Source organism: Heptranchias perlo, chromosome 9 (assembly GCF_035084215.1).
Source record: "Heptranchias perlo isolate sHepPer1 chromosome 9, sHepPer1.hap1, whole genome shotgun sequence".
NCBI classification, from domain to species: domain Eukaryota; kingdom Metazoa; phylum Chordata; class Chondrichthyes; order Hexanchiformes; family Hexanchidae; genus Heptranchias; species Heptranchias perlo.
Window position 1 is genome coordinate 46,999,629 of NC_090333.1, and position 17,130 is coordinate 47,016,758.

A 17,130-nucleotide genomic window follows, 5' to 3' on the forward strand; every position below is an offset into this window, starting at 1 on the left:
CTCTGGAGTTTAGAAGAATGAGAGGTGATTTCATTGAAACGTATAAAATTCATAGAGGGTGTGACATGGTAGATGCTGAGAGGCTGTTTCCCCTCACTGGAGAGTCTAGAACGAGGGGTCATCGACCTCTTGAGGCTGCCATTTAGGACAGAGATGAGGAAAAATGTCTTCACGCAGAGGGTTGTGAATCTTTGGAATTCTCTACCCCAAAGGGCTGTGGATGCTCAGTCGTTGAGTATACACAAGATTGAGATCGATAGATTTTTGGACATTAAGGGAATCAAGGGATATGGGGAGCGGGCAGGAAAGTGGAGTTGAGGTAGAAGATCAGTCATGATCTTATTGAATGGCAGAGCAGGCACGAGGGGCCATATGGCCTACTCCTGCTCCTATTTCTTATGTTCTTACTTCTTCTGAAAATGTAAGGAAGGTTAGAGAAGAAGTCTCCATGGTGGAGAGTGAACAAAATTGACTCTGTCCATGCAGGAGCTAGAGATAGCAAATGGATCAATACCCACCGGAAAATAGTGGGCCAATTCTGGGAACCTCAAGACAGTAAAGCAGGGGCACACTATGAATAATGCATCAGCCAAAAGAAAAAAAAAGCTAAACATAATCTTAACTTTCTACTAACAGCATAGAATTTGTTATTTTAAGCTAGGAAAAGATTTTTTGGCTAGATAATGCAAGTAGATTGCCACCAAGAATAAAACAAGTGAAAACAGCTATAGCAATCTCAACAACAACATCCCAGTGGTTATAAACAGGGCAGGGGAGCTGCAGACAGGCCCAAAAAAAACTAACTAGCAGCTTTATAAATTCTACAGTCTCTGTACTGATTGGAATGCCAGGCAGCAGCTCTGGAGTACAACCACTTTATTACAAGTTCTAATGTTCTAAAGCTGGACCAATCCACGTCTGATCAATTGGACATGGCATAGAGCTAACTGATGTCTAAGGGTATTAGGGGACATACAAAGGGGCAAGTCACCAGGCTTGGGTGGGTACATTGTGGAGTTCCAGATATTAAAAAATTGCATCCCAAGTAGTGTCACAATTACTGAAAATCTGAACAGATTACTAGAAGCCAAACTCTGCAGACATTCAAATAAGATCACTAAGGTCAAAGAAAATGAAGCATCACAGCCCCAGTACAGTATTAAAGGTAAATTAAAGGCCCATCTGACTTTTAAACATTGATTGCAAGAGTATTGGTAAAGGTACTCGCAAGGCATCGGTGCTTCCACATATTATGCATGGTGATGGGGTAGGATTTGTAAAAGGCCATACTCCTCAGACGTTCTTTAAAAAAAAATACTTGTTAGACTCCTTGCACAGCAAGTATGTCCCCATGGCCGTTTTATTGGTTACTAAAAAGGAAGTTGAAAGAAGAGTGGGGGCACCTGCTGCACACCCCAGGAGAAGGCTTTGGTCCTGGTTTAATCTTTTGGCTTACATCAAATTATATCATCTCCCCTCACTTAATTAGGCTAGGGGCACAAGGCGCGGATGTCAGTTCTCTCCAGACTCGGAATTCTTAGAAACAGCCATATGGACCAAGCCTCACATCCAAGGATAGAGTCAGGCAGTAAAGAACAAAAGATTTGCTTATACCCAGTTAACATACTGCACATAACCCTATTTCTTCCCCTCTTTCATTTGATTCAAGATTATGGCTGGATTTTTTAATATAAAGTTAACTGGATAAATCAGAGACCCTTCTGTTAAACGGCAGGTTGCACTGTGAAATTGTGGGATATGACCTTACCTGGTCTTCAAGAGAGATGATCTACTTGGATTTAAATGCAGCTCAACCTTAGCAGAATACATTCTGCATTACATGATCCAAATGTTTGTCACTTTTGAAACAGCACATCAGACTTACCACAAGCAATGCCACAGGGGATCCATTAATAGATCAAAAACTACATAACTACACATAGATATCATGCTTTTGGTATAGATGCCAAGTAATCCTAAAATGATTTGTGCTTTGGAGCTGAAAACTGAAACGAACAAGCACATGCCAATTTGAAAAATTCCCTAACCAACCAATAGTTAACCCCTAAATTATTTTTGTGGTTTTAACTCCATCTTGCCAGAATAATAGGTTGTGTGTCTCACAGTAGAACAATCCTGTCCTATGAAAGAGCAGTATTAACGGAGTTACCATGAGCAACGTCACAGGAGAACTGCTGACATGCTGTCATACAACATTTCAATTTGTTTTTAGCAACACAAAAGCTAATATGACCTTACCTGGTCTTCAAGAGAGATGATCTACTTGGATTTAAATGCAGCTCAACCTTAGCAGAATACATTCTGCATTACATGATCCAAATGTTTGTCACTTTTGAAACAGCACATCAGACTTACCACAAGCAGTATAGTATTTAGAGAGCTATAAATCATTACCATTTTGTAAGAATTTCAATCTTTCATAGAGGTCATCCCGATTCACAGAAGCCAAGCCCATGACTACATCACTGTGACCTGGAAATTAAAAAATTATAAAATTAATTTTTACTAATGCACAAAACAGTGACCACATGGCTATTCAAGTGAATAGTTGCATTAGAGGATTTAGTGCATAAATTTTAGATAAAGTTACAAAAAAAAATGTAAACCAAGCAAACTTACTTTGACTTCAAGGTCTAGCAAAGTAACAGCTGCTTGTGAAAAGACAACCAAAAAAAAAACAATTATGTTACTGGACTAGTAATCCAGAGGCCTAGAATGATAATCCAGAGAACTCAAATTCAAATCCCGCCATGGCAGTTTGAGAATTTGAATTCAGTTGGAAATAAAAAGCTGGTATCAATAAAAGTGACCGAGAAGCTGTCAGACAGTTCACTAATGTCCTTTAAGGAAGGAAACCTGCCGGCCTTACCCGGTCTGCCCTATATGCCTCCAATCCTACACGAACGTGGTTGACTCTTACCTGCCCTCTGAAGTGGCTCAGCAAACCACTCAGTTGTATCAAAGGCCTAGAAAGGATAACAAGAATAAAACCAGACCACCAATCAACTACAACCTAGGTAGGCTTCGAATCAGGACACGACGAAGGCACACAGCCTAGTTGTCCCTGCAAAGCCTTCCTCACTAACAACTGGGGAGTGGTGCCAAAGTTGGGAGATCTGTCCGACAGATTAGTCAAGCACCAACCTAACAGTCATACTCACAGAATCAAACCTATCAGCCAAGAGTCCCAGACTCTTCCATCACCAACCCTGGCAGAACTACACTTCCAATGAAGTTAGGGTGGCGGGGCAGAACCAGCTACGAGGAAATTCCAGGCCGATTTTGAAATGGGCGGCAGGACTGATGCGTACAAGTACTATACACTAGTAAAGATAGAGGAATAGTGAATAGTTGGCAGGTGGAGGAAGTAATGCAGAGTACTTCAGGGGATTGCAGTAGTGGAGAGTTGGGATACTTAGATTTTAGGTTGGTGTGGAGGGAAGAAAAATTAGTTGTAAATTGAAAAAGAAATAAATTGAGAACAGGCATTCAGGAAAAAGATAATGGGGAACAGGTGTTTGGGGGGAAAGCACAGAGGGGGAACAAAAAAAACAGGGTTTTTTTTTAAAAAAGGAAACAAAGAAAAACATAGGCATAGGATGAAAAGGGATTCAACAAAAGAGGAGGGACAGGGAATTTTTTTTTTTAAAAAGAGGAACAATGAGGGTTAAAAGAGTTGGGCCAGCAATTGGGAAAAAAGGATGCATAACAGGTGGTATAAGAACAGGCCCTAACCTAAATTAATGAGGCACAACAGGGATTTGAAGAGCAGGGCTAGGAAGGATTTTTTTTTTAAAAAGATACAAATGGGAGGGGGAGGGTTGAAGAGAATTGTACTTCAGAGAAAATCAGTACAACCAGGGCTGCAGCAGACACCCGACAGAGACACAAAGCAGGGCTGGCAGGCATAAAGTTTACAATAAACATAATGCTTTATTTTATCCCAAATGCTCTCACCATTCATGTATTTTGTTGCAGAGTACATACAGATATCTGCACCAAGGGCCAAAGGGCGCTAAAGAAATGAGAAAGAAAGAAAGATTATTGCTGTGGTGACAAATATAACAAGTACATTTTTCACTTTAAATGAACCATCAAATTAGATATAATGGCCCAGAGTTTCCGCTCGATTGCGCTGGCTTTTTCAGCGCAATCCGGCAGACTCAGCGCAAAAACTAGAGGAATTTCAATTTACACAGGCTGTAATTTGCGCCGGGCCTAAGTCAAGTTTCCACGATGTTTTGCACTGGCGTAACAAAAAAAAACCAAACTCATCCCGCCCACAAAACTGGCCACGCGCCCCCCCCCCCCCCCCGCTCAAAACAACGAGAATGGTGAATTTCCACCGATTGCACCAAGCGCAAGGGCACTAGAACGCACGGTTTAAACATTTTTAAAATACTAAAAAATATTAATTTACTAAGAAACTAACTAGTCTACACCAATGAAAGCAGTAAATGCTTCAGTATAGTTTTTTTTGAGTCATTTTCAATGATTTTAAATCAGGTTACTCACAGGCTGAGGACTGAAGATCTTTACTAAAAATGCTTATTTTTAGTGATAAACCCATTTTCAACTGTTTCAATAAAACTGCACCTGGTTACCACTCATAAATACATCAATGAATTTTTTTTTAAATAAACGATTACACTATGTAAAGCTGCCGAACTGTGCTGATTCATGGCAGATTTTACATTTGTGATTATGTTAATGCATTTTAGCAGAAACTTGGCGATTCTTGGCGTAATTTGCCCTGGTGCAATTTTTGGACACAATTTGCACCCAATTGTCGATTACACTCAAAGTGGAAACTCCAGGCCAATAATTTCAAATGGATTTATCCAACTAATTCCCAATTGTTAGAAGGAACACTATTTAAATAGCTGTTATACTGGAGTATTAAGGCTGCATTCATCTAACAATTGTAAATATACTAAAATTTGGGCACAAACCTCCCACACTTCGCCAAGTTGGTGAATCTGCACTGGACTGAAGATCAACTCCGGTCTACTGAGAGCAGCTGACACAATGGCCCCGATATTATCAGAGGCGGGTTGGCAGCAGGGGGGGTCGACTGGGCGCGTGGGTAACCCGCCCAGTAAAATTGGTGGGTTCCCAACGCGATCGTGAGTAAATTGAAGCCACTTTCCTTGGCTTCCGGGTTTCCTGCGCAGCGGGTGGACTGCGCACCCGCATCACAGGCTGTCAGCTGGAGGAGCCCTATTTAAAGGGGCAGCCCTCCAATGCTGCTCCTGCAGCAAACAGCCAAAATTACAGCATGGAGCAGCCCCGGGGAAAGGCTGCTCCCAGGTTTAATGATGCCTCACTCCAGGTCTTACTGGATGGGGTGAGGAGGAGGAGGGAGATCTTCTACCCGGCGAACGGGAGGAAGTGGCCTGCCTCTGCCACCAAGAAGGCCTGGCTCAAGGTGGCACAGGAGGTCAGCAGCACCAGCAACATATCCCACACCTGGATACAGTGCAGGAAGTGCTTCAATGACCTAACCAAGTCAGCCAAAGTGAGAACACTTACTCATTCTCCTACACTCTGTCTTCCACATCACTACCCCCACCCCACAACTCCTTCTGCATTGCCAACACTACTCTATCATATCACTCCTCACACCCACTTAAACCTCATCCTCAACCTACCTGCACTTACTCACCTCCCAGTACTCATCCCACCACCACTACCACTCAACCCAATCCTCATACAATCTCATGGCTCTGTCTCATACTCACCTTCTGATGCATCTCTTTCATGGTCACCCTCAGCCAACCTGCCACTACCTCTGCATCATGTATGAGTAGTAGGAAGCGTACGGCAAAGGTTTCGTGAGCACAAAGGAGATGCACAAGGGTGTTTGATGGTTTGTCATGTTTTTTTATTTATTTTTGATTTTGGTTCAACTCACATTAAATATTATATTGTCACCACTATTGACAAGTCTTGACCATTCTTGACTGGCTTGTGTAATAAGTCCCTTTCATGAGGTTCTCCATGAACACCCACCCACTGGGTCTCCATACAGTGGGTGTAAGTGTAGTTGCACGACTATTTTGTGCAGGTGCCTGTGGCGCAGCACTGTGTTGTGGAGCTCCACGTGGCAGAGGTGGACGTCGTGCCTGGCGAGGCTGGTGATGTTGCTCATCCTTGGATGAAGTGAAGAATGCAGCCATGGCACCCCCCAATCCTGACGGTGAGAGTTTGAGGGGGTCCGCAAAGTAGGTAAATGTATTTGCACAGCAGAGTTTAGGGTATAAATTAATAATTTTGAGTGGAAAGACACAGGTGTTGCAGCCAAACCTTTGTCTGAAGTGACAGAGTGCCCTGCTGCAATAAATGAGGCTTGCCCCCCACCTGTCAAAAAATCCTTTGCATCTCCCACTGGCTGCTGACTGAAACACATCTGCTCCAACAGGGAGTGTTTCCCACAGCACGGGAAACACGCTGAGGATCCATAAAAATGGCACCCCTGCCAAAATCTCCAGTCAATGAGGTCTGTCAAGTACAACTAGGTAAGTAAGTATTTAAATTGTCATCCCGCCAGCTTTAATTGCCGGTGGGAGTCCCGCATGCGGGAGCTGCACGCGCACCCGAACGTGTCACTGGGGAACCCGGAAGTGGGCGGGTTGGAGCCGGGCTCCAGGATTCCCCGATTTTACGAGCCCCACCCCCCCCGCCCCCAACGCACCCGCTCAGCTATCCTAAAATCGACCCCAATATACTAGAAACCATAGCACATAAAAATGTCTGGGACTGACAAGATGGACTGAAATGTGTCTTTCTGCCATATCCCTTTCAGTAATGGATTTGATGTCAAAATACATCCAAAGACTGTAAAATGATTAACATTTAATTATGGACACGTTTTATTAAAATTAGCAAAATGCACAAGTTAATTGCTGAAATGCTTTCATATATATGTCCCTTAAAACATTAAATGAAATTCTCATCTCAACAAGGCCTGGATATAGAATTATTTATAGAAAACATTATATTGCAATGAAGCTGTAAAATTTACAATATGTAAAACTTTCCAGCTGCATAATGATTTGTAGAAAATACAGTTAGGATGGTATTGCAGCTATTTCTGCAACAGTAGTAGAATGATGCAGCTTTATTGTTTCATGTTTGTGTCCTTGTCGGATAGCATGAACGGTTCATATATAATTATTTTACATATGTCGATCAATTAGAGTGCCGGACATATCACTTCAGTAACAGTGGCAATTTTACTGAACCAAGTAGAGGCAGACAAGCCAAGAACCATATGCAAATAGGTCAGCAAAAAAAGTGATATGCCAGTCAAGAGAAATTAACCCATGCCAAATGTCTGAAAGCACATTCTGCAATTTAGAAGCCTGAATATTTGTGGACCACCACCATTACCTGGAAATAGGCTGACATGAAGGTGTTATCCACTGCCACAATGATGTCTCCATGCTTGTGTACAATTTCTGCACAAGCTTTGATGTCAATAACGGTCATCATAGGGTTAGTAGGAGTCTCAATCCAGACAAGCTGTGTAAAGAAACAAACAGATTAGAGGCAGAAGTTTCAGGGCCAGCAGATCCTACAACCATACCAAACCCCAGCTCTGAGCATGGAAGCCACTCCCAGTGGGATTTAAAACACCAATTTTGCTGGACTCCAGGAACATCCTCAGTGCTCTCAGACCCTAAGACCACCCGCTCCGGTCCTCTCTCAGCCCAGACAACATTCACCAGTTCTGTCATCAGAGCCAAGGAATGAGATCCCACACCCAATGCAGATAACCCCACAGAACTCCCCAACCCCAAGTTCTGAAAAACAGACTCCCCAGTCCATAGTGCTGCCCCTAGAAATTACTCCAAACTCCATGACTCCACCATAATACTCTAAAACCTCATATCTCACACCATGTTCCTGGAAAATTTCAAGACAACGCAACTTTCCTTAGTGTTACTAAGCTCCAGCAACCCCTCCCTATGCTGCTAAACTCCACTGTGCTGTATGCTACAATACCTGAGCATCTTTGTCACAGTCTTGTCAAACCCAAGTACCCCACCCAAGTTCTGATAAACTCTTCTACTACCTCCTATACTATCAAAGTCCAGGCCACACCAATGTTGCTAAATTCCCATAACTCCTCCCTCACTCTGGTGCTCTTAAATGCCAGGCGCGAACTCCAATGTGGCACATCTTGCCTACCATCTTGCATCTTAAAAGTTCAAAAAGAAAATGTAAATCATTCTGTGCATCCTCTAATTCACTGAGCAATGCCATGGGACATCTGCTAGCATTATAATAATGGTACACTCACTGACCCGAGGATAACACTTCATACATCACAGGCTAACTATATGCAAATTAACTTAATCTAGGAAATCCTTTCGGCAGTCAAAGAGGTTTATAGTACAGGAGACAGCCATTCAGCCTACTATAATTGTGCCGACTCCAGAGAAATCCAAATCGAATCTTGTGGCCCTGCTCTCTCCCCATAACCCTCTATCATCTTCCGCTTTAACTACTTATGCACTTGTTCTTTAAAAGTTATAATGGTTTCAACTACTCCCTGTAGCAAAGCATTCCATGCGCAACAATACTGCACGAAAATAAGCTTCTCCTAATCCTCTCCTCAGTGACAATTTTAAATTGACGACCACTCCAAACTAAAGCAATAATCTTCCCTATTTATCCTATCCTTCCAAAACCCTTCAGAATTTTAAAAACATCCATTAATTTTCTCTGCTCCAGTGGAAATAGAAGGCCCAATCTCTCAAGTATCTCCACAGAACTATAGCTTCCCATTCCACACGGAAGAATCTACCAGAGCCATAATATCTGCAACATAATATTTTAAATTATCTTCCTATAAATAAAACCAGGATTCTGATCTCCAGTCTGAACAATCAACTTTTGAATGTTTACTATTAATTGCACGTTGTAGCCTTAAAAGGGACTCAGCTTCATCAGAGCATTACGGTACTACATTGTGTATTACGTGATAAAATGCTCCTTTCTTTATAAAATATCCAATTATAAGCAATGCCATGAGAGATCCACTAGTCACTACAGTACATAAAAATAACAGCACAGGAATAAGATGAGTGGCCAATGTAGTACCCATTTTTAAAAAAGGAAGATAGAGCTAATCTGGGTAAACACAGGCCAGTTAGCTAAACATCTGTGGTAGGGAAAATTTTAAAGAGTCTTTCAGGATGAAATTACCACAGATCTAGATAAAGTGAAAATAGAAGTAGCCAGCAGGGATTTCAAAACAGACTATCGTGTTTGACAGACCTCAAACCTCATAGGTCATATTTAGAAAATGGCATCAAGTTTTTATGCACTCTACTTTAGGAAGGATATGTAGAGCGTGCAGAAGAGATTTACTAAGACGATACCAGGGATAAGAAGCTTTAGTTATAAAAAACAACTGCAGCTTTTTTTTCATTAGCAGGATGGGCGTCGCTGTTAAGGCTGGCATTTGTTGCCCATCCCGAGTTTCCCTGAGAAGTTGGTGGTGGGCCTACTTCTGTTTGATACAACTGAGTGGCTTGCTAGGCCACTTCAGAGTCCATCACGTTGGTGTGGTGGGCCAGTTTGGGTTCCGCCAGGGCCACTCGGCTCCAGACCTCATTACAGCCTTGGTCCAAACATGGACAAAAGAGCTGAATTCCAGAGGTGAGGTGAGAGTGACTGCCCTTGACATCAAGGCAGCATTTGACCAAGTGTGGCACCAAGGAGCCCTAGTAAAATTGAAGTCAATGGGAATCAGGGGGGAAACTCTCCAGTGGCTGGAGTCATACCTAGCATAAAGGAAGATGGTAGTAGTTGTTGGTGGGCAATCATCTCAGCCCCAGGACATTGCTGCAGGAGTTCCTCAAGGCAGTGTCCTTGGCCCAACCATCTTCAGATGCTTCATCAATGACCTTCCCTCCATCAGGTCAGAAATGGGGATGTTCACTGATGATTGCACAGTGTTCAGTTCCATTCGCAACCCCTCAGATAATGAAGCAGTCCAAGCCCGCATGCAGCAAGACCTGGACAACATCCAGGCTTGGGCTCATAAGTGGCAAGTAACATTCACGCCAGACAAGTGCCAGGCAATGACCATCTCCAACAATGATGTGGAGATGCCGGTGATGGACTGGGGTGGACAAATGTAAGGAATCTTACAACACCAGGTTATAGTCCAACAAATTTATTTTAAAATCACAAGCTTTCGGAGATTATCTCCTTCGTCAGATGAATGAATGAAAAGGTTCTCAAATCGCATATCTTATACGATGTTGGGACAGCATCACACCAATCAAAAGGTGTCGTTGTTATTCAAACAGGCCAGTCACGGAGAACAGCACGTCCCAGTACACTCGATATACATTGTGTCTTTTACACAGGCAGGCAGAAAGAAACTCAAAATGGCAGAGAGAGAGAGAGAGAGAGAGAGAATTTTAAAAAACATATAAATTTTTTCCCCCTTTTTGCTGGTGGGGTTACGTGTAGCGTGACATGAACCCAAGATCCCGGTTGAGGCCGTCCTCATGGGTGCGGAACTTGGCTATCAACTTCTGCTCGACGATTTTGCGTTGTCGTGTGTCTCGAAGGCCGCCTTGGAGAACGCTTACCCGAAGATCGGTGGCTGAATGTCCTTGACTGCTAAAGTGTTCCCCGACTGGGAGGGAACCCTCCTGTTTGGCGATTGTTGCGCGGTGTCCGTTCATCCGTTGTCGCAGCGTCTGCATGGTCTCGCCAATGTACCATGCTCCGGGGCATCCTTTCCTGCAACGTATGAGGTAAACAACGTTGGCCGAATCACAGGAGTATGAACCATGTACCTGGTGGGTGGTGTCCTCTCGTGTGATGGTGGTATCCGTGTCGATGATCTGGCAAGTCTTGCAGAGGTTGCCGTGGCAGGGTTGTGTGGTGTCGTGGACGCTGTTCTCCTGAAAACTGGGTAACTTGCTGCGAACGATGGTCTGTTTGAGGTTGGGTGGCTGTTTAAAGGCAAGCAGTGGAGGCGTGGGGATGGCCTTAGCGAGGTGTTCGTCGTCATCAATGACATGTTGAAGGCTGCGGAGAACATGGTGTAGTTTCTCCGCTCCAGGGAAGTACTGGACGACGAAGGGTACTCTGTTGGTTGCGTCCCGTGTTTGTCTTCTGAGGAGGTCTATGCGATTCTTCGCTGTGGCCCGTCGGAACTGTCGATCGACAAGTCGAGCGTCATATCCCGTTCTTACGAGGGCGTCTTTCAGCGTCTGTAGGTGTCCATCGCGTTCCTCCTCGTCTGAGCAGATCCTGTGTATTCGTAGGGCCTGTCCATAGGGGATGGCCTCTTTGACGTGGTTGGGGTGGAAGCTGGAAAAGTGGAGCATCGTGAGGTTGTCCGTGGGCTTGCGGTAGAGTGAGGTGCTGAGGTGCCCGTCTTTGATGGAGATTTGTGTGTCCAAGAAAGAAACCGATTCTGAGGAGTAGTCCATGGTGAGTTTGATGGTGGGATGGAACTTGTTGATGTTATCGTGTAGTCTCTTCAGTGATTCTTCGCCGTGGGTCCATAGGAAGAAAATGTCATCTCCAACAAGAGAGAGTCTAACCACCTCCCCTTGACATTCAACGACATTACCATCACCGAATCCCCCACCATCAACATCCTGGGGGTCATCACTGACCAGAAACTTAACTGGACCAGCCATATAAATACTGTGGCTACAAGAGCAGGTCAGAGGCTGGGTATTCTGCGGCGAGTGACTCACCTCCTGACTCCCCAAAGCCTTTCCACCATCTACAAGGCACAAGTCAGGAGTGTGATGGAATACTCTCCAGTTGCCTGTATGAGTGCAGCTCCAACAACACTCAAGAAGCTCGACGCCATCCAGGACAAAGCAGCCCGCTTGATTGGTACCCCATCCACCACCCTAAACATTCACTCCCTTCACCACCAGCACACAGTGGCTGCAGTGTGTACCATCCACAGGATGCATTGCAGCAACTCGCCAAGGCTTCTTCGACAGCACCTCCCAAACCCGCGACCTCTACCACCTAGAAGGACAAGAGCAGCAGGTACATGGGAACAACACCACCTGCACGTTCCCCTCCAAGTCACACACCATCCCGACTTGGAAATATATCGCCGTTCCTTCATCGTCGCTGGGTCAAAATCCTGGAATTCCCTTCCTAACAGCACTGTGGGAGAACCTTCACTACACGGACTGCAGCGGTTCAAGAAGGCGGCTCACCACCACCTTCTCAAGGGCAATTAGGGATGGGAAATAAATGCCGGCCTCGCCAGCGACGCCCACATCCCATGAACGAATAAAAAAAAAGACCAGGTAAGGACGGCGGGTTTCCTTCCCTGAAGGAAGTTAGTGAACCAGCTGCTTATTTATAACAATCCAACAGCTTCATGGTCACTCTTACTGGTATTAGTTTTTTATTTCCAAATTCTTTATGAACTGAATTCAACAGAGAGACGCACAGGCACGCACGCACAAAGACCCGCGCAGGCATGCACACACACAGGTGCATACGCACAGACTGAGGCGCACGCACGCACATATACACACACACACACAGAGACAGAGGGTGAGATAATAATCTTTCTTGTTTTATATTTAATACTCCTGACAATGCATCCTACCAGTCCACTCGCTTTTACAAAAGCCCCATGTGCACTGATTTTAGCTTAATAGCAAGATCTTAATATTGATTATCCCAAAATCCCTCCTAGGCACAAATTTCAAAACATGACAAGCTTAATTGATCTCCACACTTTTTAAATTGCACATATCTATAGTTTAAACTTGATGCAGTTAAAAATAAAGTGCACAAAATGAGGGAAGTGATTTCTGCTACAATAATTAAAAACGAGGGGGATGGGGAAAGTGATGGAGGTGGAACAATACAGGAAAACAATTCTACCTCCCTCAAATCCCCAGTTACCTTAGTGTTTGGTTTAATAGCTGCATCCAGACACTGCAACGATGAGCAGTCAACAAAAGAGGTTTCCAAACCCATTTCCGATGCAACTTTGCGGAAATATCGGTTAGTACCTGAAATACAAGGTTACACACACCTTCAGAATGTTTCCAGTAATACTGTGTTCTGAAGCGTTAACAAGATCTTGTCCTTCTTTCCACTAAGGCAATAAAGAAACAAGCCATGGTTTCCAAGACACCTCAAAACAAAACACAGCCACATTCTACCCTTCCTTGGATATCCTGTACTGTCTTATTGTATAATTTACAGGTTCCAAGTGTCTACTAATGCTATTCAAAGCAGCTAACAGGTACATGAAATGCTATCTCCAATTTCCCTTCCCTTCTCCTTAAAAGAGGCACCTACTGACGAATCAGCACTTTCCCCACACAGGTATTGGGAACTCAGGAGATGGGAGAATTCCCTCCCAAACCTCCCACCTCCAATTTTTACCCCATCCTCTTATTCAATGTAGTCAGAACAACTCATGGCACATGACAGTGCAGATTACCTGTAAACTGAAGTACAAACCCAAATGCTTGATAAAGCTACCACTTCACTTACTCAGTATAGCTGCCGGAAATTTATGAATGTTCATACTAACCCAACACTAGTTTTTTAAAATTTTGTGATGGTAATTACAATGCATTAAATTAACAGAAACTTGTACTTCCAATTTTTCAATAACCAACTAATAAGCTCAGTTTAAAAAGAATCAAAACAGACATCTCTTATGAGATGCAACAACTTGCTCCATTACCAAAGTAAGCTTCCAAAGGTACTTCACAAGTGGTGAAACTAATCCCAAGCAGAAGAGGAGTTAGGGCTTGAAGAGGCTTTTAAAAGGTGGGAAGAGGTTTAAGGAGGAAGATCCTGTGTGTTGGGCTCTTCCAAGGGACCCAACAGGGTTGGAGTTTGTGTAGGGTGGAGCTTGTAAGGCTGAGGAAGCGAGTGTTGGAGAGGTGGAGTTTGAAGTACGGATAAGGGTTTCGGTGCCAATTGGGGAAGATAAGGGCAATGTTGTAGAGATGGAAGCAAGTGGTCCTGGTGACAGACAAGATATGGGATCTAATATAGCTCAGCTCAGGAGTCAAACAGTAGACTGACATTGCACACCATCTGGTTCAACCTGAGGGAGCTGTGAAGGAGCAGTCAGGGAACTGTAAGGAGCTATTGTAGGAATCAAGTAAGATGGCTTTGGTTTTCCCACTGTTTAAGTGGACAAAGTTCTGATTCACCCATGACTTAACGTCATACAAGTAGTCTGACAAAATAGAGGTGCTTGATGAGAGGTAGAGCGGAATTAGATATAGAACAGTAGCTGGAGAAGACAGGGGTTGAGGGTGGGCTTTTGTGGAGGCAGTGATGACAGCTGTTTTGAAGGGGTGGGGAATCTTGTTTGTGTAAAGAAACATTAATGGTTCAGCGAGCCCTATGGCAAAGAAAGGTACTCGTGTAGTCAGGCCAAGTAAGGGATTCAGAGACAGGTTTGAGAAGGGGAAGTCTGGAGCACAGGAAACCTATACTTTCTTTGTGGGGCAGAGGATCTCTCCTGCTCCTTCAGGCCCCACAAGAGCAAAGAAATACACGTACCCTGTGGGGCCTCTTCTTCTGGTGCTCAGCCTCCAGCCTGCTTCAGCTTGGCGAAAAAGATGCAGCCAATCTCCTGCTCAGGCCAATGTTAAAATGGCAGTCGGGTCCCGATGATGTCATCGGGATCTGATCTGTATATTTAAAGAACCCCACCAGCTTTGGGCAGGTGTCCTTGGTGCCTCAGTTGGCGGGATCGGGGAAGAAGGCCAGCGAGGAAGTCTCCCTCTACATTTTAACTGCATGCCCAACCCGTTTCCGCCAGGTAGGGGAGTTAAAATTCCCCCTTATGTTCTTAGGAACATAGGAACAGGAGTAGGCCATTGAGCCCTTTGAGCCTGCTCCGCCATTTGATAAGATCATGGCTGATCTGTGATCTAACTCCATATACCTGCCTTTGGCCCATATCCCTTAATACCTTTGGTTGCCAAAAAGCTATCCATCTCAAATTTAAATTTAGCAATTGAGCTAGTATCAATTGCCGTTTGCAGAAGAGAGTTCCAAACTTCTACCACCCTTTGTGTGTAGAAATGTTTTCTAATCTCACTCCTGAAAGGACTGGCTCTAATTTTTAGACTGTGCCCCCTAGTCCTAAAATCCCCAACCAACGGAAATAGTTTCTCTTTATCCACCCTATCTGTTCCCCTTAATAATTATAAACTTCAATCTGATCACCCCTTAACCTTCTAAACTCTAGAGAATACAACCCCAATTTGTGTAATCTCTCCTCGTAACTTAACCCTTGAAGTCCGGGTATCATTCTAGTAAACCTACGCTGCACTCCCTCCAAGGCCAAGATGTCCTTCCGAAGGTGCGGTGCCCAGAACTGCTCACAGTACTCCAGGTGCGGTCTAACCAGGGTTTTGTATTGCTGCAGCATAACTTCTGCCCCCTTGTACTCCAGTCCTCCAGACATAAAGGCCAGCATTCCATTAGCCTTATTGATTATTTTTGCACCTGTTCATGACACTTCAATGATCTATGTACCTGAATCCCTAAGTCCCTTTGGACATCCACTGTTGTTAACTTTTTACCATTTAGAAAGTATCCTGTTCTATCCTTTTTTGATCCAAAGTGGATGACCTCACATTTGTCTACATTGAATTCCATTTGCCACAGTTTTGCCCATTCACCTAATCTATCAATATCCCTTTGTAATTTTATGTTTTCATCTACACTGCTTACAATGCCACCAATCTTTGTGTCATCGGCAAACTTAGATATGAGACTTTCTATGCCTTCATCTAAATCGTTAATAAATATTGTGAATAATTGAGGCCCCAAGACAGATCCCAGCAGGACTCCACTAGTCACATCCTGCCAATGTGAGTACCTTCCCATTATCCCTACTTTGTCGCCTTCGCTCAGACAACTTCCTAACCAAGTCCGTACTTTTCCCTCGATTCCATGGGCTTCTATCTTAGCTAACAGTCTCTTACGTGGGACTTTATCAAATGCCTTCTGGAAGTCCATATAAATAATATCCATTGACATTCCCCTGTCCACTACTTTAGTCACCTCTTCAAAAAATTCAATCAGGTTTGTCAGGCACGACCTACCTTTCACAAATCCATGCTGGCTCTCTCTGATTAACTGAAAATTCCCAAGGTGTTCAGTCACCCTATCCTTAATTATAGACTCCAGCAATTTCCTCACAACAGATGTTAGGCTAACTGATCTATAATTCCCTGGTTTCCCTCTCTCTCTCCTTTCTTAAAAAGCAGAGTGACATGTGCAATTTTCCAATCCAGAGGGACAGTTCCAGAGTCTAGAGAACTTCGAACGATTATAGTTAGGGCATCTGCAATGTGCTCACCTACTTCCTTTAAAACCCTGGGATGGAAACCATCTGGTCCTGAGATTTGTCACTCTTTAGTGCTATTATTTTCTTCATTACTGTTGCTTTACTTATGTTAATTTTATCGAGTCCCTGTCCCCGATTCAATATTAGTTTTCTTGGGATTTCCGGCATGCTGTCATCTTTTTCTACTGTAAATACTGACGCAAAGTAATTATTTAACATGTCTGCCATTTCCCCATTGTCAATGACAATATCCCCACTTTCAGTTTTTAAAGGGCCAACACTGCTCCTGACCACTCTCTTTTTTCCTAATATAACTATAAAAGTTCTTTGTATTGGTTTTGATATCCCTTGCAAGTTTCTTTTCATACTCTCTTTTTGTAGCTCTTACTATCTGTTTTGTGACCCTTTGTTGATCTTTGTATCTTTCCCATTCGCCAGGATCTGTGCCATTTTTTGCCTTTTTGTATGCCCTTTCCTTATGTCTTATACTGTCCCTTACCTCTTTAGTTGTCCATGGCTGTTTTTTTGGCAAGTAGAGTTCTTGCCCCTCAGGGGTATAAACCGATTCTGTATCACGTTAAATGTTTCTTTAAACATTTCCCACTGATCATCAGTCATTTTACCCATTAACAGATTTGCCCAGTTTACTGTGGACAGCCTAAGTCTCATCCCATTGAAGTCGGCCTTGCCCAAGTCTAGAATCTTAGCAGCTGATTCACTTTTTTCCCTTTCAAACACTACATTGAACTCGATCA

The 17,130-nt window shown here is 43.7% G+C and overlaps 1 protein-coding gene across 1 annotated transcript in view; it reads right to left on the bottom strand.

The window, feature by feature from the left end:
• The window catches only part of LOC137325348 (cystathionine gamma-lyase-like), a 50,348-nt gene that overhangs the window by 21,804 nt on the left and 11,414 nt on the right, over positions 1-17,130 (bottom strand). The window contains exons 4-7 of the mRNA XM_067990334.1: positions 12,946-13,055; positions 7,414-7,545; positions 3,979-4,036; positions 2,416-2,493 (exon numbers count right to left, since the gene is read on the bottom strand). Coding sequence (XP_067846435.1) covers positions 2,416-2,493; positions 3,979-4,036; positions 7,414-7,545; positions 12,946-13,055 — 378 coding nt within the window. The remainder of the gene's footprint in view (positions 1-2,415; positions 2,494-3,978; positions 4,037-7,413; positions 7,546-12,945; positions 13,056-17,130) is intronic.